Source organism: Protopterus annectens, chromosome 2.part0 (assembly GCF_019279795.1).
Source record: "Protopterus annectens isolate FY-2018-M chromosome 2.part0, PAN1.0, whole genome shotgun sequence".
Lineage (NCBI taxonomy): Eukaryota > Metazoa > Chordata > Ceratodontiformes > Protopteridae > Protopterus > Protopterus annectens.
This window is the reverse complement of record NC_056728.1, coordinates 1,111,609,185-1,111,635,641: the sequence shown is the minus strand read 5'-3', so window position 1 is coordinate 1,111,635,641 and position 26,457 is coordinate 1,111,609,185. Positions and strand designations below refer to the sequence as shown.

The window sequence follows — 26,457 nt, the reverse complement described above, 5'->3', positions numbered from 1 at the left end:
TACTTTTTCTCATGTCCTACCGCACCTACTATTACAAACCCATATTCATCTGTACCAAGCGAAAAAATGTTATGCTTAAAAATATCATCGCTCTCACTCATTACTCTCCCTCCCATTAGTTTATGAACACATTGCTCTAATGTGTCAGCAGTTTCCTCATAAATACACTTAAGGTCACCTGGTACTTCCTTTTACTTGCTCCAAGAAAGCATGTATTACTATGTAAACTATGATTAAGAATACTGCTTTTAATTTAGCTTGTTTAGCTGGCCTATAATCTGATCTGGTCAGCTTGATAAACTGCAAATTCTGCATGAAATATGAAGTGATCTAAATCTGAAATGTTATATGCCCTTTATACAAAGTATAACATTTATTTATTCATGGGACCTGAACTTTTGACTGCACTGTACTGTCACTTTTAAAATGTAGCATTGACTTTAACTTTTACATTCTGTAAGCTAGCAAAAAAATTAATTTACCAAATCTGTAACTGTAAACCCTTTATTCTGCAAATTAACTCGAATGTTTCTGGTATACCTTACACAACATAAATGTGTATGGTTATATTTTTTTTCTAAATGGCCATGCCAAATATGTCTTTCTGACCACTTTAGCTGTGTCAGCTGAACGGGAATTTATGTTATCTTTAACCCATAAATCTGCATGTTTCTGTCATAACTATCATTTTAAATTCTGTACTGCAAATTTTTACAAGTGTCATCTGTGTGTACCATTCTACATTCTGTAGCATCCATCTGTATAGCAACATCAGCCCTAGGCAAAATATCTAAAACTATTTGTATATACTTTCTAACCTGCATGCTATGTTTCTTTAACAATGGCATGTGTTTTTCATTAAATTTGTTGATAATTTCTTGTCTTTGTTTAAAATATGCCACCACTAGCAATAGGTCTGAAACATTTCAGCTGTCTTTACAACATGTATACTTTAGCATGAGCTAAAAATGACTGGAATTTTCTATAAAAGATAGAAACTGGCATTACAAAATGACTTTTGACTTCATCAGACAATTCTGACTTATCCTGCATAGTCTTTACTGACAATTGCTGTAAACAAAAACAAGGATATCTGTCTCCACAGTTAAAAACACTTAATTTGAGTTTTATACTGTTGTACATACTGATCAAAACAATAAATGCATTTATGCACATAAAATTTTTCATTTCTATTTATAGCAAACAAAGCCGTATTACATGTAACATCACTATTGGCTTGTTTATACCACTGACATAATGTCCAAACTAGATCTAAGGCCACAGAATGCGTGCATTTAGCACTTATGTTCTTGCTGGCATCCATGTTATTTCAGAAAAAGGTTTATCGTTTTCAGAAATGGCTAACAGGTGATCAAACTGTAGATAAAACTTGGAAACTGAAAACTCCATCTCTGTTGAAAATGCTGATGAGTGTCTCAGAGCAGAAGCAAAGATGAAATCTCGTTTCACCCACTTGGAATTTCCTGATACTGATGAGCTGTTCAATACTGGCTGCATTGAGGTTGGCACCAACAAAATATTAACTAGTGCTTGTAGTACTTTTATGAATACTTAAAAAGTCCAAATTAAGTCTGTTACAACTACTTTTCTAATTTCAAACTATGTCCTTGATGAAAACATTTGTTTCCTGTATTGACACCCTCTTTGCCTGCATCCTTATCTCAGTTCAGAGAAAACCATTTCTCAGCAGGCCAAAATGTTTTTTTAGAAATCTTCTTTCATTGACAGGACAGTCTATATTTTTTCTGCTGTGTTAGCCGTGCTCATCCAGAGACAAACAGATCTCAACATGTCAAAATGTTCTTTCACTAATAGGATAGTTTGTGACTTTTTTCTGCTGTGTCAGCCATGTCCCTTTAACAAGTTCATTCTCTTGAATATCTGTATACATTCACCTGTTTATAATATTTTAACTCTATTGTTAATGCTATTTGTTACAAAAACATTCAGAAGTATAATACTTTTTGTTCCATGCAAGCACATTCTGTTAAGCCAATGCATATTTATTTTCTGTACTTGCAGATGATATGTCACATGCTATTTCTAAAAATATCACACTTATGATTATCAGACCTCTGTTACTGTGAAAGAAAAACAGTTCTACCAAATTAAATATATTTTTTTATCAAATACATGTTATTGCTATAAGAGAAACAAGTTTTAATTTATATAATCATAACAACTAGCAGTATTGACTAATCCCCAAACTGATTTATCAGAAATTGAAGAAGTTATGGAAGGTCTGGCAGTTGCTGCTGTGTACTAAGGCTCTCGGCTCTTAATGAGGTCCTTCCACCAGTGAAGGGTACAGGCTTTGATTCTTCCTCACTTCATTTGCCTACTGTGTGACTTTTGACTTAATCAGTCACTGCTGCTGGGGCTTGGAAGATTACAAATATGTATTTTCTAAGCAATGACACTCTAATGACTGGTATTACAAATTGTAATCTTCAGTGCTTATCTGAATTTTCTGTAATCATGGTAAGGTAGTTCATCTGAAAAGAATTATAATTACTGTAATCCACAAACAGTTCAGTGCAAGATGTTGCATAACCCTTGTGGAGAACACACATACACAAAGAAAAACGTGACTCCCCCTGAACTGTCTCCTTTAAAACAGCCCCCCCCCCAAATGATTTGCCTCCTTCAAATCCACTTATTTCAGAACAGCATATTCAATAATGATATCTGCTGGCTTCAAAATCTTCTGCTTGGAAGTGCTTTATGTCTACCATATGGACAGCCACAGTAGCTAAACAAATATGAATTGCTCAAAAGGACAGTTCTATACTTCAAATCTCTCACCCTTACAATTACAAAATGCAGCAGACATATTTCCTTTGTAAGAGCAGAAAGTGTGTGCATTCATGTTAATTGATTATGTGCACATATGCACATGTGCATGTGTATGCTGACTGATTAGAAGAAAGTGTATAAGTGTGTGTGCATGCTGACTGAATGGAAGAAAGCATATGCATGTTGACAGAAGGCCTGTGCTTCCATTTAGATTGTAGCAGAGTGTTTTTTTTACCTTTAAGAATCTAATTTATTTATGTATTTATTTATTCATTTATTTATTTATTTATTTATAATTTTATGGCAGGGTTGGGCCCCCTAGCCAGCACCAGGACATAGGCAACTGCCTAGGATGCCTATGCTGGATAAGGCTCTGTTGAACATGCTGACTTGCTGGGTTTTGTTCCCAATTTTTCCAAGTTAGTATTTTTACATTCACTGTTATCCAGGGGCAGATATGGCCTCTAAGTCTTTTACATGCTAGGAGGAAGAGTGAATCCTGTATTTTGGTCAAAGTATTAATGAAATATGACAGAGATGATATCAGGATTAGAATGATTTAGACAAACGACCAGTCATTATTTTGTAAGATGGTATTGAATGTTTCTTATTTAACTTCTGCAATTATTCTACCTGCAACAATTTGGAGGGGAAGACTTTGCTTGCCCTAAAGGCCATTATGATATTATTATGCAGTAACTCACAGGCATCTGCATTTTGTATTGGTTTAGATAAGGTCAAGTAAAGAATCATTTATTTTGCGTCTGTTAATTCTACTTGGTAAGATCGACTATTTGTTTGAGTCCTATTTGCTCCAGATATTTGCTTAACTGATGATACTTTGGACCGACAGCGTTTGTACTGAAGTCTCCCAAGCTAATTGTATTATTTGGTGGGCCATTAGAAAATATTTCATTAAGGACCTGTTGTAGGATTAAAAGGGAGGATGGTGGTATGTACACACTGGCAATAAGTTTTGAGTATATGACATCCCATAGTCAAAGTAACAATAACACAGTTTGGTCTATTATGCTCTGTAGTATTTGCTTTTGCTATTTTAACTGCATCATCAGAAGTGCTGTTTTATATTGGTAAAAGCATCCACCACATGGTTCTCAAGCATGTTTTTAAATAATAAGAATTGATATAATAGGAAGGAAAAGATATTCCTTTATCCAGGTTTCTGTTCTAGCTATTATATTTGGGTTTTCAGGGATTAGCATTGTTTCAACAGTAATCCATTTGTTATTTATGATGCCAATGCTGATGCATGGAATTTTAAGATGTTTAGTTTTGACGGGCATTTGTATGGGACTGCTTTGAGACTGGGTCATGTATCATTGGCTGAGTATTGGTATACCTATGTGGTAAAGTGTAATAAGGAGTCTTTTGATATAATGAACTACTATATTCTTGCTGTAAAATTATTTAAATAAGAAACTACTATTTGTTAGTCTGTGAGGGAGAAGAGGAGCAATTTTTAGGTAAAATGGAGAATAAAGAAACTTGTTAGCTGTCATGTGTGAATTATGTAACTGGTGGGTTAAAAGAATGTCAGTAATGTGAAGGCAAGACAAAAGTAATGTAAGCAGCATCATGCAAGGAGTATATTTCTAAGGTAGACCATTTTAGGAATTATAAACTCAGCTCTTGCTGCATCTGTATTATTAAGAAAGGATTTCCCCATTTCAAATCACTATGGGAAATGTGAGGAAGGGAGAATCTATGGACAGTGTGGAAAAGGTGATACAACCATTCAGTTTAACAACAGCAGGGAGTTGCAAGGCAGTAACTCTAATGCAGAGTACAAGAATTAAAATTAGAAGATAGTTTTCAGAGGAGTAAAAAGGATCTAGAATTTGGTTGTGGTTAAACAGTGAAGAGAATCCTGACTGTTATCAGTAGCACCTCAGTGATAAAACAACATATTCCCCAAACATGAACTGGTACTAAATCTGAAAGCAAAAATCAGGACAAGACAGTAGTCAGCTGACAGACTTAAAAAAAAGAAGAAAAAGAAAAAAAAAACAATACCACAGACATTGAGACAAACAAAGAAGAAGAAATGCACTTAAGTGAAGAAAGTGATTTTTATTTAAAAGTGCCATCTGCAGGTGAAGAGAAGGCAGGTTAATAAAGAATGTAATCCTCAGATGGTTGGCTTACATATAAACTGCATAAACATTTAAAAAAACACAACCTTTATACTTTACTTTTATCAACATTATTACATTATATGAAAACAGCATATAAAAACAGAAATATCAAGATATCATTACAAATAGATAGTGTGATGGGCTTTCTACCCCAGGCCAGTAATAAAGGAGCCTCAGTCCTCACCACTGCCACCAATGAGAGACAGTCACTAAAATCAGGAATGAATTTACACAGATTGTTTCAAATGCAGCTCTCTGCATGAAGCACAATTTTCCCCCAAGAGCACACAGGAAACATGCTCCACACGTGGGACTGGACTCTCTGTTTTCAGATCTCAAACACAACTCGCTTTGGAGCACCGTGTCTCAGTTTCAAGTAGATGACACACCCACACCTGGGTATTTGATTTTTTACACACACACACACACACACACACACACACACACACACACACACACACACACAAACACAGATTTACCAGCTGTACCCCCTTCTGCCCAGACTATAAGGTATCCAGGGTCTATATCATATATTCGAAATTCCAAAATATCGAACACCATAAACTCGAACTTCAAATTTCGAAATATGATAACATCGAACACTCAGAATAGCAAATTTTTTTCCCAGGGAAAAAATTCACTGTTCCGAGAAACATACACACAACACAAGCACACCAAAATAAATAAACCACACACATACACTTAACAAAACCCTACTTCTAACGCTACACTAAACCGTACATACATTCCTATCTATGCACTAACCTTAACCCCGCACCCTAACCCTAAGGTCTGTAACTGTCACACCACAGTGGAGGAAATAGAAAAGCCACGGAACGGCCCACCAAAATATTGCCCTAAGTAAGAATTCAATGTTCCGGGGCTTCGTTATTTTCATCCTTCGATGTAGTGGGTTTGATATTATAACGTTAGAAGTTTTACAACTTCGATGATATAATATAGACCAGTTATCCAGGCTGCCACCAGTCAACCCCTCTAAGGCTCTTACAAGGGTATCCAATTATACTGAGTAAAACAATACTAATATAAATGGTAGAGTGTAACCAAAGTAGTAAGGCTTTTTGGAGTGGCCAAGGCATCACAAAAATAAGCACAAATACTCTCAAGTTTTTTAAAAGTATACTCTAAAAGACCAGCCACAATGAAAGGTATAAAAATATTTAATAATAAATAATAAAATAGACAAACATGGGAATACTAAGTATCTAAGTACAATAAACACCAGAATTTCAATCACATGAGAAATAAAAATAACACAGTTGGACAGATTCACACAAATGCAGAAAAACAATAATTAAGTAATCTCACTGTATTTCCTGACTGTCTAAAGCATAACTGTTCCCTAGCTAGCTTAATTAATACAGCAAGGCAAGACAGGATGCTGAGATGCTTACTTCTATAAGACAAGGTGATGAGCTTCTAACTAACTGAACTGAACTAACTCAACTGAACTGTAATAATGGATATAAAATCTTTATATCAGGTTACAAAGAAAAAAAAAACAAATTGCTGTGAGAGTGCCATCCTCTCAGTGCTGGTTACAGAATGACATTACATTTGATCACCTGACTCTGGGACAATACACACTCAGAGCTTTACTGTGATCTTTTGCATCTGAAACTATAGAACAATTTCAAAAAATTCTATTCTTCCCTTCCAGAATTCTTTGTTTAAACATAAACATTTACTCAGTTACAATGACACTGTTGATACATTTTTAACACAAGTATCTGTACAAGTCAGTGTGGCAGTCAAGCGATACAAAATTATCTACAAAATTCCAGCTAACTATGCTGGCACATGTTACACATGCACTGCCCTTTTCTCCCTGGCAAAGATGGCAACACCCCTCATCGTCAGAGATACCAACAAGAGTCTTATGCCAAAAGAACTAATACATTGTACTTAAGACCAAACTATTTCACTTGCATTACCATAGGATAAAGTAGAGAATGATGGTGACATACTATCATCTAAACTATTGTAAAATCTGTAAAACACTTTTTCTGTATTATCTGATATGGATTGTAAATTATTCATGAAAAGCCTTGAGACAACAGCTTCAATGATAAATTACTGTGTGCAGCAACAACCCATCAAAGGCATTGATTTAATAAAAGACATTCATTACTCCACAACTTAAATGTATCAGTATTCCTTCCATTTTGCCATATCAGTTTTAGCTGACCATTTACAGAGGTTATTACTTAGTTTAAGCAAGCTTTCTGGCAAACCCTTGGGAAGAGAGCAGCAAAGAAAAAGCATATTTGACTGTATGGACCCATGCTAATTATGTTCTAATAAATTTGCACAGAGAAAGATTCCAAATATCCAAAACTCACAGAACCTTTGGCAGTGCTGTTCAACAAAAATCATAACCTCAATATGACACTTTAAGTAGAGCAAGAGAGAGAGCACAAGTGAATCTGTAGTGGAAGACAGTGAACAGGATGTTCCCTTTATTTCTCTTCTTTATTTTGAATTAAAAGCTGACCTGTTACATAGAGTTGATAAAGGGAAGAGAATATGCATCAGTTACTAGAACCAAAACCTTTTTTCGTTGCTAGCAATGAAGCTACCCCATAGTCATGCATTAGGAAGTCATCTGGGGAAGGTACAAAAGTAAGGCAAGACTATTAGCCAGATTTTACTGTCCTGGCATAATAAAAGAACAAAAGAATGCATGTGGTCTTGCTGAAAAGGCTAGCAAACTGCCCCTATTTGGTCTAAATGTCCCTTGATCATGATGCCTATGAAAAAAGTACCATTTGATCATATTGTCATAGATTTCATGAGTCCACTGGTAAAATCCATCAATGAACATCAGTACATACTAGTCATATGGACTATGCCACCAAATTTCTAGAGGTAGTGCCATTGCACAAGGCTGATGTTAAAGCTACTTTTAGAGAACTGGTACTTTGACTCTCCAGAGTAGATACCCTAAGGAAACTTACAGACAAAGACATGTCCCTTTGGGTACTTCAAAGATTCAAAGAAACTTTATTGTCATTTAGGACCACACAAGTGCAGCCAAAGTGAAATTACAAATGTCAGCTCACAAGAGAAATGTAGTGCAAATAATATAGATACAGCGGTGTCAGAGAACATAAGAAAGAAAATAACACGTATGACATGCAAGAGGTAGTTCACATTACATAAACACACTCAATACCCATTATCCAATGATAAATAATAATACAAAAAATACCCACCACCAAACCCCTTTACCGTTAAGATAGAGAATAAATAGAGACCAGTTTGAGTCTAAGTTAATAAGCCTCACAGCTGTAGGATACAAACTGTTCCTGAATCTGGTAGCTCTACAGCAGAAGCTGCAGTACCTCCTTCCAGATGCAAGCTGTGAGAACCAGTTGTGGGCCAGATGGGTCGAATCAGCTTATATTTTGCATGTTCCCTTTCTTGCTCTTGTAAAGAAAAGCTTACAAGCATAGAAAAAAGAACCTGAATGACCACGGCTGGAGGAAAAAAACTTTAATGGCAAAAGAAAATGTAAAACAAGAGTAAGCCCTTTCGCCATCTTCGTGATCGCTTCTTTAGACTGAAATGCATAGCAACTTCACAGAATTTAAACACTCAAGCAACCAATCACTTTACAAAAGCAATTAATCCATAATCGTTGAAGAACAATTAAATATAAAAAAAATTCATAGATATAATAAAAAAATCCTCTATTTCCACATAAACCCTAACACACTTCGCAGTCAAACATGACTGAACATTAATAAAACTGATAAAAAACAATGATAAAAAACTTTAATAAAAATCTTAATAAAAGAGATATGTAAATATGCAGGAGCATAGTTGTACCTATAAGGGGTTTCAATGTTTAAGTGCTCTTACTTTTAAAAACGGTTTCAGCGATACTGTTTCATTAATACCTGGGGGGGGGGGGGGGTTGTCAGCATTCAATTGTAAAATCCATTTTTGTTCAGCTTCTTCGGTTCTGTTCTTGATGTTACCCCTCTAATACTTTCTTCAACCACCACTAGAACCAAAAATGTAAAAACATGATGTATCCCCTCTGCCTCTACATGTTTAGCTAAAGCACTAGTCTCTTTCTTGTTCACTATATCCCTCATATGTTCTGATATATGTTCTTTTAACATTCTGTTTGTTTTGCCAATGTAAAAAAAAAAACTTTACAATATTGGCAAAAACTAAGGTATACCACATGTTTTGTTCTGCAATCAGCATAAAAATCAACCTCTAATTAAAATTCTGCTTAGGATATGTGAAGCCGGTGCCTGAAAAAATATACTTGCAGGTTGTGCAATTCCTACATGGGTAAGTTCCGAATCTATTTGACAAATCTTTGGATTTAGATTCTTGTGTGTTATAACATAGCTGTCTTTTTAATGACTTCTTGTTTATAAAAGAAAAATTTGGTACCGAATCAATAACATCTTCCAATTCTTTTGTGGCTGTGAGAATGTTCCAGTTCTTCTTAAAAATTTCACAAAATGAATTAATGTCACTTGCATATGAAATAGGGAACTTCAATTTTTCTTTTGAAGGATTCTGCCCAGGTAATTCTAGTGTAGGATGTTCCGAAAAATATGGTCTACCTTTACCTTCCCGTTCTTTATACACTTCCCTAATGCATGCATCTATTTCTGGTTGATTATAACCCCTATTAAGGGACTCTTCCCTCAGCAGAAGCAACTCTTCATCCAAATCTTCTTCTCTATTATGCAACCTACTAACTCTCAGGATCTGTCCTTTCAGTATGTTTCTACTGACATGCCTGGGGTGCATGCTGTTCCTATGCAGTAAAGAATTCTTCCTACTTGGTTTCTTGTACAGGCTGGTAGCCAGTCTACCTAATTCAGACTTTTTAACTAAAACATCTAGGAATTCAATTTGTTCATTTGAATGTTTGCAGGTGAATTTCGGAAAAGGAGTCGTGGTGTGTAAATATTCTAAAAAAATTTTACGCACATCTATTGACTTCCTCCAAAGAAAAAACATGCTATCAACAAAATGCACATACCAGAGTATATGTTCACTAAACTCATTACCTTGCAGCATATACATGTTCTCCCATTGTACTAGAGCTAGGCTGGCGTAGCTATTGGCATATGCTGTGCCCATAGCTACGCCCACCTTCTGCAGATAAACATCCTCCCTAAAAACAAAAACGTTTTCTAAAATAATTTCAGGTAAACTGCATAACAAATTTACTTTCTCATTTGTAAAAATATGTTTTGTGCTCAGTAAGTTCCTGATAGTTTAAATTCCCCACTGACTGGGAATCACAGTGAAGAGGGATGTTATATCTAAGGTCACAAATAAAAATTCATTGTTTAATGTAGCCACCTTATTGTACAATGTTTGTAGGAAGGATTTGGTGTCTTTCAACACTGTTTCACAGTTGTCTAATATTGGATGCAGGTTTTTTTTCCACAAAAATAGACATAGCTTCTGTGGCCCAACCTTTGCTAGAAACTATGGGTCTCATTGCTGGGCATTTCCTATATTTGTGTATTTTAGGGCGCCCATAAATAACAGGGGTAGTACGATACTCAACATTAAAATATTTAAACAAATCTTCAGATATTAGACATGTCACTAATAAATCAAATAATAGAAAAGAAATCCTGTCTATTACACCTTTTACTGCCACTTTTGTAATGTGTGTGTATGTATCACAGTCATTCGACAATTTCATCATTTGTTCAAAATAAAATTTGTTGCCCATTATTACAATCACTCCCCCTTTGTCTGCTGGTCTAATTTCAGCTGACTGCAGTGCCTGTAGCTCACAGAGTGCATTAGACTCGTCCCTATTCAAATTATACAAAGCAGGTGCTCTCTCTTCTTCAAAGACTTCTCTTATTTGCTTCTCACAAACAGAAATAAAAGTATATACCATGGTGCATCTTTGGCACAAAAGTGCTAGCTTTTTTTTAAATAATTTTCAACCCCTGTTGTTGTGTCTTTAAACATGGTTTTCAAAATCAAAGTCCGGCCATATAGTTTAAGGTTTTTCAAAGTATCGACCAACACAGTTTTTTGGGCCGGAATAAATGAAAGCCCTTTGTCTAATAATGAAAACTGTACTTTAGTCAATTGCAAAGAGGAAAGATTTATGAGAAAATCTTTACATTCCTGCTAAAAGTTATCATCTTGTTCTGTGTTCCTTTTGTATTCTGTATATGCCGAACATGGCCCTTTCTCCCTTGGCTTCTCGACCTCTCTTTTATGGGTAGGGTGTTCTTCAGGGTAAAATGTATTATCGAAGTCCCTATTGTCCCTTTTAAAACCATGGAAAAAGAAGTATCTCATTGCTCTCAGTGGTCAGATTGCCGTGTCTAATGTTTTGGTTACTGTTCATACTGTTTTTTTTCTTTTGCCCTTACTATTAACTGCTGTTCTGTCAAGTCTACTGACGAACTTGGCATCTCTCTTGGACCAGGAAATGAAGCTGCTCCCTCTGCGTTTGTTGTACTCCCCACTGGTCGTTGATTGTTGTCAATCTCAATGGAGGAGGGAACGATTGGTGGATTTGTAGTAATAGTATGTGGTTTAGGCCAGGAAAACACCGCCCCACATTGGAAATGATTCATGTCCCTTTGAAACTTTTTAAGTTTTACGTTTTGCAACCTTTTCTCATAACTCGATATATTTTCATATAAAGTATCGAGTTTGTCCCCAATAATATCAATGGAGAAGTTTGTATGCAGCTCATTTTGTACAGTACAGTATCGCTGAAACCGTTTTTAAAAGTAAGAGCACTTAAACATTGAAACCCCCTATAGGTACAGCTATGTCACTGCATATTTACATATCTCTTTTATTAAGATTTTTATTAAAGTTTTTATCATTGTTTTTTATCAATTTTATTAGTGTTCAATCATGTTTGACTGTGAAGTTTGTTAGGGTTTTATGTGTGAATAGAGGATGTTTTCTTATTATATCTATGAATTTTTCTATATTTAATTGTTCTTCAACAATTATGGATTAATTGCTTTTGTAAAGTGATTGGTTGCTTGAGTGTTTAAATTCTGTGAAGTTGCTATGCATTTCAGTCTAAAGATGCGATCACGAAGATCGCGAAAGCGCTTACTCTTGTTTTACATTTTGTTTTGTCATTAAAGTGTTTTTTTCCCCCAGCCATGGTCATTCGGGTTCTTTTTTTCCTATGTTTGTAAGCTTTGAGGTGAATACCAAGTGTTCATCCGGCACCAGTATTTATTCTTTCTTGGTTCTTGTAAAGAAAAGCTCCTGAATAGAAGAGAGGTTTGTGCCGAAGATTTTCTCAGCCACCCTCACCACCCTCTGTAGTTTCTTCTTCTCAGTAGCTGTGCAGTTGCTGAGCCATGCTATGAAGTTGCTAGTGAGGATGCTCTCGATAGCTCCCCTGTAAAAAGTGGTGAGAGCAGACAGTGGGAGCCTGGCCTTTTTGAGCTTCTCAGGAGGTGAAGCCTCTGTTGAGCCTTTTTAACTATATGGTTGGTGTTAGCAGCCCCGGAGAGGTCATCAGAGATGTGAAGGCTCACGAACTTGGTTGTTTTGACTTTCTCTACTACCTCCTCTTTGATAGTGAGAAGTTGGTGAACTGTTTCCTTTCTCCTGAAGTCCATAATCATTCCTTTGGTCTTATTAACATTTCTGTCACACCAGGCAATCAAAGTGTTCACCTCATCCCTGCAATTATGTTCCTCCCCACCACTAATGAGACTACAACTGTGGTATCATCAGCAAATTTAAGGTTTGAGTTATCTTTTGTAGTACAGTCATGGGTGAGAATGGTGAAGAGCAAAGGGCTGAACAAACAACCTTGGGGAACACCAGTATTCAGGATAATGTTATGAGAGGTGTTGTTTCCAGCACATGTTCATTGGGGTCTACAAATCAGAATGTCAAGAAGAGTCCAGTTGCATAGGTGCTTGTTTATCCTAAGTTTTATGAGCTTATCCACCAGCTGCACCAGTATCACAGTGTTGAACGCAGAACTGAAGTCAATGTACAGCAGCCTTACATAGTTGTTTTAGCACAAGGTGTAGTACAACTGATATCGCATCTGCAGTTGATTTATTTGCCTGGTATGCAAACTGGAGAGGATCAAAGGACTTAGGCAAACTCGCAGATGTTTCTTCACAAACTTCTCAAAGCACTTCATGACGTTTGAGGTTAAGGCAACCAGTCTGAAGTCACTGAGGCAGGTAGGATTGGGTTTCTTCAGAAGTGGGACAATACTTGTTTCCTTGAAATGTGAGGGATCTTTCTCCATAGCAAGGTATGAGTTGAAGATGTCTGTCAGCACCTGACATAACTGATCAGCACACTTCCAACACATTGCCACATTGTTACCTGGTCCAGCAGCCTTCCTAGGTTCATTGGTTATGTCAGCACTTTAAAATCACACAGGAGAAGACATCAGTCTACCATCAGCAGACATAAATTAATATTTTTTTAATAAAAACTACAGACCATGCTGAGGAAAGTTGCTGATACAGATGGTTAAACTGGAGTCAAGATGTTACCCTACCTGCTGTTTACAATTATAGAGGTGCCGCAAGCTTAAGTTTGATTTATCATTTGAACTTCTGTACTGGAGATGTCTGAGAGGGCTGCTCAACATTACTATGGAAACTTTGGAGTGAGAAAAGGCACCATTTTAAAGTGTGACAGATCACTATGTTAATTTGAGGGTTAAGTTAAATCCAGTAATACCCATTATATGGGAGAAGATGCAGAAAACCCAGGAAACACAAAACTATTTTATAATAAGAATGCCTGATTTGCAGAATTTAATAAAGCTCAGATAGTTGTAGAACAACCCTCAGCCCTTCCTGCAAAACAAATATCTAGCCAAATAGCAGGGGTCATTTGAGGTGCTGGAAAAAAATAAATATAGTTAACTATAAGGTTATACAGCTAGGAAATAAAAGTATTATCACAACGATGTGCTGAAACTGAGGATCCTGCAGGAGAGATCAGGGAGCTTCTACCTGAAGTACAGATAGAGAAATACTTACTAAAAGTGCAAAAGCAGGAAGTGAAAAAAAAATGTGAAGAAATAAAGGAGTCTTCATTCAAATACCTGAAAAACTAAACTAATAAAACTAATACAGTGACAGAATGAAGGTTAGATTAAGACTAAGATGCTACTGAGAACCATAGACACAGAAACAATTAGCAGATGTAGAAATGCTCAAACTAGGCATTACAGAATAATCACAAAGTGAATGAAGCAGCCCAGTAGTGCTACTCCCTAGGCCTGATGCGAGTACCACGTTCCGGAATAACATTAGGAAACTGATTGCATTTCAAAGTTTGATAGCTATTCCATGTCTACAATTGATGACCTGATAGAGAATATAGGAAAAGCTAGATACTTGACAAAAACAGCAATGGTAGATACCACTTACCCCCTCTCCCAAGGAAGAAAACAGCTTTTGTAACCCCTGATAGTCTCTTTCAGTAGATAATGTTACTATTTGGCATACATGTTGCCCCAGCCAACTCTCAGAAGATGATGGATAAAGACAAAGTCCCAGTAAGCTGCTGCTACATACCCGTTTGACATGGTCATTCATAAAGTCCAGGCTGTGTTAGAGTCCAGCAGACAGACAGGCAGTGTATGTTCGAAGATAAGTACTTATGGTACCTTATAGGACGAGGGGTGGTAACATCACAACCAGAAAGGTTAAGGCCATAAAAAACTGGCTATGTTCTCTACTACGAGAATGGGGAAAGCTTTCTTCAGGCTGAATGGGCATTAAAGAGAGTCTGTGCCTAATTTAGTAACTACTGCCTGCCTTTGACAATCTCAATGCATTCAAACGGAGGAGCATTGTGTGTGCAATATTAGCAGGAAGTTCAGTGATGTGGCTACTGGCAGATGGTATCTGGCAATAAAGTGGGATTTCTATGTTTTGAAATAATACTTGTTAGTCAGCCACTTTACATTGGTAATGGATTATGCCACCTTGCAATAGTTAAATTGCTAAAATGATGAAAATGCAAAGTTGTGCTGGTGGGCACTACCCCCCCAACCGTTTTCGTATATAGTCTTTTGTAGAACCAGCTAGTCAGTAGAGATGCTGGTGGGTTTATTAAGGACTTCAAGCCACTGTTATGATTCTAAAACTCCTATCTTTGTGCTGTAAAGGGCTTGTTGTAACATGTAGGTTTAGAAAATATGCATGTACCTTTAGATATGCTCTCAAAATAAGTACTGCAGCATGGACTGTCAGAAAATTCTCACAGTAATTATCTGGATCACAAAGATATAACTGCCAATTACTATGAAATAAAAGGGAACAGTCTGGTGGGCTAAACCCAGGAAGTTAGTTTCTCACTGTAGGGCCACCCTAACGAAGATCTGGAAGCATGGGGTGAAAGATCCAGACTCCAGATGGGTCTAACTTGTTGAGTGCAGTCTGTATACCTTGAGAAATACCTGCCTTTTTTTAGAAATGAATGTTGGGCCTCTGAGAGGCCTGCAGTTTTGGACTTTGTGTTACAGGACAGCCTGTATCCTTGATGGCTGAAGTGGCTAAGAGGACTAAACATTAGTGTGAAAAATATACTAAGGTACTGCTTATTTTCTTTTTAAAACTGCAAAGATGATAAAGCTAATATTTTGGTTTGTGTATTACTGAATGAATCTGGATATTTACACGCACGCTCGTGCACACACACACACACACACACACACACACTCACATTGTGTGTAAATTTTATACACATATACTAAAACAAAGAGTGAAAAGGTCAGACACACAGACCATTCAGTAAAAACTGTAAGAAAAACCTAGCCAGGCTAGAGTCTTTACAGTGCAATACCTTAAACGTGTTGTAGTGGAAGCCCATGGAATATATGCAAATGACCCTTTAAGGACATACCATTGTTTTAGTTACAGGGCTTGAATGTATCCATAAAGACTTAAAAACTAAAACATATTAAACACACACTCACACACACACACATACAAGCATTGTTCATCAATTTATTTATTTAACAATTTGTTAACTAGACAGGTGGACTGCTCAAATTGTTCTTTTTCTGCCACGACAAAAGCTCATATTTATTTATTATTTCTTTATTGAAATTTGTTAACCGAGACAGTCTGACTGAGTTACATAACCCATTTTCTGTGGTGGCCCAGGGAGAAAAGTTCCACAACTTGATATATAGATTAAAATACACATATAGACAGTTAGATTAATGCTCTGTGAGATGCATAATATAAAGCAAGAAATTACAATTGTTGTAAGATTTACAAAATCATAATAAGGCTTTTGAAGTATTATACAATGAAATATGAGAATACACAAGGACTAGCAAGATTTTATAAGACACTAAAACTTTACAAGACTCGAATACTATAAAGATTATACACAACTGTATAAAACCCTAAAATGACTAGCCTAGACTGTACAAAAATATACAAGGTTATACAAGAGTTCAACAAGACTGTAAAAGATTCTACTAGATTCAGTGAAACTCATCAAATTCTCAGTGGCAGCTGGTGACTTCAAACCAAAGGGGGCTGCAGGAGACAGCTGAATGGGTGGGGCCAATGGGGAGGGGTGTGGTCAACTAGAAAGGGGTGGAGCTATGCTCAAAACCACAAAACTGGGAGTTTAATTAAATATGCTGCCCTGGGTAAAAAACCATCATTATGAGATCCAATCAAGACAAAATGAAGTTTAGAAGAAAAAAAAATATTTCAATGCATTGGCTACATGACAGCTTACTTAATAACTAGACAGAAACAAAAAGGTTGTGAAGCATGAAAAAATAAATTACTTTTTAAATACATTATTGGAATGTCAGTCAAAATCAAGTATAAAAAAACAAGCAGCACTCAACTCAAACCAGTTCTCCTTGCACTGCAGTTCTAATTATAATTTATATTCAGCTTTATAAAAGTACCATGTAACATGCTGAAAGTAGCAATCTCTGTGATACCCCCACTTGTAAAATGTTTCTTCTCCAAGAAAGACCTGCTGCCTGTTCTACTTGATTCATGGGGAAAACATGATCAAAGTAAAAAATGAACAGCAAACAAGAAACAAGCTCAACATAAATTGCTTAAAAGATTACTGCACAGGTTATGGACCACATATGATAGAGTGGCATTCTGTTTAGTTTACAGATAAAGCCTGCAGAGATGACTGCAAGTCTCCAGTAAATGTAATGAACTTCTGAAAATACTGTAATCCTGTCCCTTATTACAAATACTGCCATATGCATTTCAATACCTAAGGCTTATATATTATCTAGTTATGTAAATATTCTCTGCATGGCAACAACAAAAAAGCTTTCAATGTTGGTAATTCTTTAACAGTATGCTTATTAAAGCTTACTTGCATCTTACAATCTCAGACAAGCTCATCTGATGGTCATTAAAGCATTGCTACTTAAACACAGAGCAACAGGCACTGCAACAACATACATTTTCTGAATAATAAGAAGCATAAATCAACAGTATAAAAATATGACAGAAAACCAGAACATCCTGCAAAATCAAGGACAGATGAAAAGCCACTGTAGTACTTGTGTCGACCTTGGATGGGGGGATACTCTGAAAACGTACAATGCATAACTGTTCTTTCCCTTGCTTGGAAACATCCAGAGTTACTACATGGGGGAGTGGGGGTGCAACAATTATGTCACAAAAATGTTCTGGCTGATTGTGATGGCCCTGATACATTTGTCATGCCTCTCAACCACAGAGCAAGAAATCTGGACAAAGCCATAAATAGAAGTGGGACAAAGGCCCCAAAATAAGGACAATTTTTAAATATTGCTCTTAGAAAGATAATAGAATAGTAGGTATTGCATTAGTATGAATTTTCTGAAGGGTATGAAATCTGAAACTCAAATGTCTGTCATTATTTTATAACTTCAATCTTTAATGATTTGCCACTAATTTGCCAGAAAACCAAAATTTTATGAAAACTGGACCAAAAATGTGATGCAAAAATATAAAATAGCCACACAATACAGCTGGGAACTTGTCAAAGAAGGGACACTTTTTTTATTATTAGTACTGTTAGGTTGAGCAGCTGACAAAATAAGAGAATCTACATGCGTTTCTGAAATAAAAGTAATCTATAACTCTGATCATTATAATTATGTATTAATTGTAAACCCTCCACATTTTCTTCCAAAATTGCCATTTTGTGGTGAGATTATTAGGGGAGAGCAACATTTTCAGCCAAAATCGGGGAAAGTTATGAGGTTTGGATATACCTAATTCTATAAAGTGATTCATTTGCATGTACCTCTCAATTTTCTAATGCAGGAAACCTGGACAAGGCGAAATATACTGAGAGAACATATAAACAATACTAAAAATTGCTCTTGTATAAACTTAGACAGTTGACAGAATAACAGCACTTGCTTTAGCATACATTTTTCTGAAGGGAATGAAGTCTGAAACTCAATGTCTGTCATTATTTAGTGACTTCATTCCTAAATGATTTGCCAGAAAACCACAAATTCTATGAGGAACAAACCAAAAATAAGAAGCAAAAATCTATTCATTCTGCAAATATCTTGACAGTTGAGAGGTATAGTTCAGTTGAGGCTGTCTTTGAGTTTGGTGCCCTTCCCCCTCACAAAATCATGGTCAAATAGGGCCACCCCCTGCAGCCATTCCAATGTCCCATTACTTGGCTATTTCGCCCCATTTACCATAACACTGTAACGTGCACACTGCTTTACTTCTACGATGATTTAGATTTCATTTAAAAGTTTTATTTTACATTTTACAGCACAAACACTAATAGACATCTGCTAAACAAAGTAATGCAGTCTTACAATGAGAATAGAATTAGCATTAAAACTTCTCTGCCCTTGAAACTCAAATTCATTGACACAGCATTGAAACCCACATTCAAAGAAAATATATCTGGTCAGTGGCAGATAAAGATTAACTTTGGGCTGTTTTCAAATCATAGGCCCCTTGCCCAGGAAACATATATGTGTTCATTGATACACCTTCCTGATTGTATTAAATTATATTGTATAGTACAGTACAGTTTTTAGAGGGTGTTTTAAATGTATTGTTTTGAACATTTTTCCAGTAAACAATGAAACAAAATGCATGCACCAATAATGACAAAACTCCTCAATTCAGAACATTTCCATCATAAAAGTCTACTCAAACTTCTACAATCCACCAGTATCAGTAAATATGCGCCATCTCTGCAGAAGTAAAAGTGATCTAAATAATTCCACATTAAAGAGATCTGTAACTAATGAAGAGGTTGCTGCTAGCAAACAACTTTATATTTCATTGTTTCATCTACAAGTAAAGTGCCTGTTGCCCTTGAGGAATAAATTGCCTATGTTACATTAAAAAATGATAAGCTAGTAATATTGCAATAGGGACTGGATGGCAAACTGATAACAGGTTCATAGTTACTAGGTATCTCCATCGGGTCTATATTAGATAATCAAACTTTCTAAAGTTTGAGTATCATATGGTTGACACCATATCATCAGATTTTTGAAAGTTTGAACGTTTTAATGGAGATCTCCGTACACCGCGAAATGAGAATATTTCCCTTTTCTGCACTGTAGTGCGATCTCAGAGTTGTTATTTTTATAGCGTGGGGGTGTGGGGGTTGCAGGGGGGCTTGCCCCCTTCTTAAAATGTTCAGGAAGGTTATTTGTGTATTTTATTATTTTTTTTATTAGATGTTCGAACTTTTAAAAATTTGATCATATGGTGTCAACCATATGACAGTCAAACTTTTTAAAGTTTGATTATCTAATATAGACCCTCTCCACCAAAGAAGCTAGGACTGCAGCATTCACTCCCCTTTAAAAGTACAACACATTACAGTACCAGCAATGCATCTACATACTGTTGGAGTAGAACCCACAGCCTTCTGCATCGAAAGCAAATGCATTACATGTTGTGATATTAACAATGCAAGCAGACTCAACATAAGCAGCACTAAACTTCTCTTCCCCTGACGTTCTCAGCTCCTTGTAAAATCCACTCAACAGACAACTGTATCTCTCAACTTTGCAGCACAAGAAATCTGGAAAAAGCCACAATTTATTGGGGGGGGACAAAAGCCCAAAATCCAGGGACACATTTTAAACATTGCTTGTATAATCTTAGAAAGTTGCTACAATAAAATGCTGTGTTACCACCATGTCTTTCACTGCCAGGTTTTGAACCCAGGACCCTGTACACTACAGTCAGAGCAACATACCACTATGTCAAATCAGCTGTTGCTTGAAAGATGAGAAGACTGAAATTTAAATGGCTATCATTTAGTGAATTCAGTTCTCACCATAGCTCTCAACCTCTTAGCACAAAAAACCTGGACAAAGCCAATATAGGGAATACAGCCCCAAAAATAGGGATAAATTTCAAATATTTATCTTATCTTCTTTCAGCTTTTCCCAGTTAGGGGTCGCCACAGCAGATCACCTGCCTGCTTATGATTGGAAGTGGAGTTTTATGGTGTCGAGTTGCCAGCCCGACACCCAACCTTCCACAGAAGGCACACGCACTCATGCCTAGGGCCAATTTAGAGTGTCCAGTCCACCTACAGCATGTCTTTGGAATGTGGGAGGAAACCGGAGCACCCAGAGGAAACCCATGCGATCACAGGGAGGACATGCAGACTCCTCACAGAAGGCACCCCAGCCGAGGATCGAACTGGTGAACCTCTTGCTGTGAGGCAGCAACGCTAACCACTGCACCACTGCAGTCACCCCAAATATTTATCTTATAAACTTAGAAAATTGCTAGAATTAAAGGTTTTGTGTTACCATGTACTTTCTGAAGAATGTGAAGTCTGAAATTCAAATGTCTGTTTTTATTTAGTGAATTCAAAATTGAGAAAACCACAGATTTCATGAAGAACAGAACAGAACAAAAATATGAAGCAAAAATGCGAATAATTTTCATAAGTGGTCGTGGGTAGGGAATTCAGCCTCTTGCTTCCTGCATCCAACGTACAGGGTTTCAGCCTGAGTTATTCTCTCTAGCCACCAGTTTTGAGCCTGAGTTGTTCTCTCTAGCCACCAGGTATATTTAATTGAGGCATTTCACACACACACACACACACACACACACACACACACACACACACAAAAAAAAAACCTGAGTTTGGAGTCTGTCCGTTCCAGGTTTGTCTGAAATGCAACTTCAAAGCTCAGTCCTGCCTGTCACACACAAGCTCTGTTGAAATTCAATTCACTTTGCGGTCCTGCAAGAGCAGCTGTAAATATCCAGCCTGCAAATGTTGCAGTCTGATCCCCTTCCAGTCTATGCAGCTGTAACTGCATAGACTTCTGTGGCATCTGTAGTCTGATGCCTTCTCTCCTAATCCAGACTGCTGTTTAACCAGTCTGGATTCCTGCACGCATGCGTGGAGCTCGGGAACATCGAGCACGCATGCGCGGAGGTCTGGGACTCACTAATTATTTTTTAGTTTGTTTTTCTTTTCTTTTTGCAGTCCAAGGGCACGAACCGCCACTGCAAATTCTACAAGATTCAAACAGATAAATCATGCTCTGCTTACAGAAATTCCAAGTGCTGTTACAAAGACTTGATTATGAGATTGGCAAATACATGTAGTTGGAAGTTATGCTGAATTATAATGGGAATTGTCAAAATGATTATCTTTCTGTTAAGGTACAAGGGGCATATATGGGACTTAAGAAGGCAGTCTTTTAGTGTCAGCTTAAAACTCTTGAGGCAGTCTATGGCTCTGATATTAACTGCAATTGCATAGAAGTAAAGACAGTGGCCGGTGCTTATGTTTGGTTAGTGTACAATTAGAAGTTGTTTGTTTTCGGAACGGAGGGTTCTGGTGGTGATATAGGAGTGCAGTATTGATTTTAAGGCCAGCCAACTGTCAGGTTTGTATATCATTTTATTTGCTAGAGATAGCTGCAGGAAGTCAAGATGGTGGGTAAAACGGAGCCAGATTAGTTCTTTTAGGGTATGGCAGTGGTGTACGTAATAGGGTATGCCAGAGGCAAATCTGGATATCTTGTAATAACAAGACTGAAGTTTGTCAAAGTTTTATGTAATTAATAAAATGGGGGTGTCCCATGTCATAGAGAAGTGAACAAATACGTATTGGCTAGTGTTTTTTTGGTTGAGCTATCCATGAAATCTTTATGTCTGTACAATATTCATAGTTTGTAGTTTGTGGTTTTTAATGGCATTGAGAATGTGTTGTTCAAATGTGAGTTTGTGATCTATGGTAATGCCTAGTAGCTTTACTTCGATGACAATTTAATTTCATTATTATTCTGTGTGTATATTTTAAAATCAAATATAGAAGACTGTGGTGTGAAAAATAGCAGTTTTGTCTTATTTGGGTTAAGGAGTAGCTGTGCTTCATTCAGCCAAGATTCCACAGAGCTAAAGAAATTCTGGGTTATTTGATGGAGGTGCTCAATGCTGTATGAGGATGAAATAATTGTGAAATTGTCAGCATATTGTATAATATGGCTTTAAGGAGAGATGGTGTATAAGTTGTCAATAAAGATGTTAAAGAGCAACGGTCCTAGAATGGACCCCTGGGACACTCCAGTGTTACTGACCTGGTACTGAGGCAGACTATTTTGCCATTTTACACATTGTTGTCAGTGAGGTAACTAGTGAATCACTGTTGGGTGGTTTGTGAAAGATCCATGGTAGAAAGTTGTTGTACGAGTTTATTGTGTGATACCTTATCAAACGCTTTTGATAAATCTAGAACTATAACATAGGTCACTGAAACACTTGCAACATTTTATGTATTTATATATACGTGTGTTTTTATATAATATATATATATATATATATATACACACACACATATAAATACACAAACTGTGTACATATATTTATTTTCTATGTATAGTATACATATATCTAATATCTGTGTATATTTTATATTGTGCATATGTAATATAGAAAATTATGATTAGGTCTCCAGTCATAACCAGCTTATTATGTGATAGAGACATGGATGCTAAGAAATTCATCTTGATATATGTATATATGTGGGTACACATTCATATACTTATGCAGATGTATATTTATACATACACATACATGCAGACACCTATGTATTTGTGTATTTATATATATGGACATATGCATACCCACATATATACATATGTACACATACATGTTTATACACAAACGTGTACAGATATGTGCACACAAACATATATACATATATGAAAGAGACAGAGAAACACACGTACACATACAGTACTCACACATTCACTTAAAAAAATGCGTTAACTAACAAGTGAAAGCATTTCTGGCTTGCAGATTACTTTAGTGTCCTGGATATTTCTTAACGTTCATGTGAATAACGTTTATGTGACTGTCAGTCCAGGAAAGTTTATGATTATGCTTGTTTCAGGAAAAATGGTTTGTCATCTTCTATGAATAAAATGAGTCCTATTGAAGTGCTCACAAAAATAAAAATTTTACTGCCAAACGAATGGCAGCAAAAACCTTCTACTAATAGTTTGCACATCAACTTTCATGCATTATTATACATTTACAGATGACTGTTAATTACCAAAAGCAAAGCCATTCTTATAAAGGTATGTCTCATGCATTTATTTACCTTATCAGTACAATATCTGCCACATACAACATTCTTTTATTCTCCATCAACTTGCAGCCATAGCTGCTTGCTGCTGGTAATTAACTCATATGATTCTGAAAGTCCGTAGGTTTTCAGTAAAATGTTTTATAGCAATCTAAATTACTTTAATGGTATGTACTGAAATACATAATTTAGCCAGGACAACTCATCCAGGAGTATGTGAGCTTTATGTCATCATGATAAATGAAGAGACAGGTAACAATACTAAACAAAAACATAAAAAGGGAAGACCTAATGTTAACTATATGAAATATTTTTAGCATACTTACTTCATACTAGCAAAAGTGTCCATTAGGAAGGACTTTTCCTGGGATGTTCACAGCCAAGTGGTTATTAAAGACTGCATCCAAACCACAGTTGTTCCAAGAGCTCCTGATCCCACTTGACGAATTATTCTAAAAGTAAAAAAATTCAAACTGCATTTTTACAGCAAATCAAATGATGCAGCCTTTTTCAAATGCAGTCATGACTACTACAGAAGTAAGACTGCAGTGGTCAAAGTGTACTACTTCATGTATACAGTGCAATTCAGAAACATGTACTTCATATATAAATATATACAAAAAGGCAAATACAGAGAGACAGAGAGAGACTGAGGCACTTTTTAAGTTATGTTTTATGTATTTTATGCCTCCCTTATTCTGCCACTGTAAATGAACTTGTATTTTATCTGAGTCATCCAGTATGCCCAATATGGCCATTACCCTCTCCTGCAGACAGCCTATCATTGCAAGTGAACCTTTGTTTTTCCTTGCACCTGATTGTATCCAAGAAGGCCTTGTCTGTCCTGTGTCATTAAGACATCTTGAGTTCCCTGCCAGTTTTTGAATCCACAACCTATTTAACAGAATACTGTTCTATTCTACTGAACCCTTCTCTGTGAAAAAAAAAATCACATTACACTTGTGTTAGCTTTCCAGCATTTCCAAACAATACTCCCTTTTACTGTGGAATTCTTATCTTAAAAGGCACACATTTCCCTGACTTTGATAATTCATTGCAAGTATTTGAAAGTTTGGGCCAAGCTAGCAACTCTGCTGCTATTAAGGTTTACTACTGACTGCACTCCCAGTGACCGTGCTTCGATAACTGGACACACAGTTAAGACTGGGCTGGTTGAACTGAGCCAGTGACTGTTGAGGAGGATGCATGTCGTGTTTGTGTAGTTTTACCCCTAACAGAGTCAGATGGGTAGCACAGCTGCACCAATAATCCATATGTGCATGCCAGTGCTGACGGATACCTTAAGCAGGTAAGGGTAGAGATGTGTGCTAGTTGCCAAATGAAGAGTATTGCAGCAAGCTCAAACAGTGGTCAAGAAACAATTTAGGGAGTTCTTACCATGTAAAATCTGTGTTTGCTTTAAATACCCACTGATTAGCACTATCAAAATGTCTAATCACTTATCCTACCATTGCATATGAGAGGAAGTCAGGGACATTTGTAAAATATGTTGTGGATGGGGTGTGTTCCTGCCCCCAATGTGTGGACTTAACCACTGCACCCCAGATTATTAAGCACAGTGATTGCTACTGCACCCCAGATTATTAAGCACAGTGATTGCTACTGCACCTCAGATTATTAAACACAGTGATTGCAAGACAGGACTAAATAAGTCAAAAGGGGATATTCTATTGTTCTAATTAAGTATCAGAGTCAGTATATTTAGTTATCAAGGGTGTGAAGGTGAAACTCCACATTTGGAGTATAGAGGGTGTGACACCGCACCCTGGCCCAGCAATCAAGGAGCCTCAGCCCTCACCACTAACACCAGAGAGGGCATTTCCTATATGAGGAAAGAATAACAAATACACACAGTAAAGTGCAATTTCCCTTAAGAGCACACAGAGATCACGGTCAGTCCGGGGCCGGTCGCTCCCTTGCTCCCCAGGTCCCCAATAAGACTCCCCACTGGCACAGCTGTAGGGTCCAGATCTCTGCCTAGTGGGCAAGCTAAGACCTCTAGCACCCTCTCTGTCCAACTAGTGCTTCATGTCCCTGCCCAAGTAGCTGACACACACACACACACACACACACACACACACACACATGCACTTTGAGATAAGCGTTTATATAACCACACAGACACTCCTGGGGAATGCTGGCACAGGTTCTCCAGCTGTGCCCCTTTCTCCCAGACTATACGGTAGTACCAGCTGCCACCACCCACTAATATTTATCAGCTACTCAAAGGCCCTTAAAAGGGTGTCCAATTATTACTGTGCAATATTATTATCCAATTGGTAAGTGTGACTAATCAGTCAAAGCTTATTTGGAGTGACTTGGACAGTAAACTCTATAAATATGCAATGCACTCCAGAGCTTAACCTATCTCTACACAAACCAGCCACAGTTAAAAGGTTTTAAAATATTTAATAATAAATAATTAAAACCACAAGACAATACTTTCTACTACACAGACAGTGCTAGTCAAGAGTTCAGAGATCACACAGAAATACTTAAAATAAATCAGTAGTAGAGTTCTGACATCACAGAAAAAACAAAGTCTAATCTTTATAACTTCTAGCTTTCTACAAGAAAATGACAACAGACAGAGTGCTGAGTTGGATGTTCAGACAAAAATGCTTAATGCCTTCTGACTCTCTCTGTTTAAATTAATTCTGATAAACATTACATCATCTTTTTACACTTTCCTGGTGTTCCCAAGCTACACATTAACTGCATTTACATTCTTAACATCTCCCTTTTGTTACCTTTTAGCTGGTCAGGAACACAGCAATAAAAATACATTTGCATGTTTAAATCTAGCAATTTAACTCTTGGTTAAAACAACAGTAATAATTCCTTCATCTAGACTTTTCAGTACCAC

General features: G+C 36.8%; 1 protein-coding gene across 2 annotated transcripts in view; it reads right to left on the bottom strand.

Annotated features, from left to right (window-relative positions):
• CXXC4 (CXXC finger protein 4) overlaps positions 1 to 26,457 on the bottom strand; it is a 401,601-nt gene that overhangs the window by 335,487 nt on the left and 39,657 nt on the right. For both annotated transcript variants that reach the window (XM_044061310.1, XM_044061311.1), the window contains exon 3: positions 23,897 to 24,022. In XM_044061310.1, coding sequence (XP_043917245.1) covers positions 23,903 to 24,022 — 120 coding nt within the window. In that variant the 3' untranslated portion in view covers positions 23,897 to 23,902. The remainder of the gene's footprint in view (positions 1 to 23,896; positions 24,023 to 26,457) is intronic.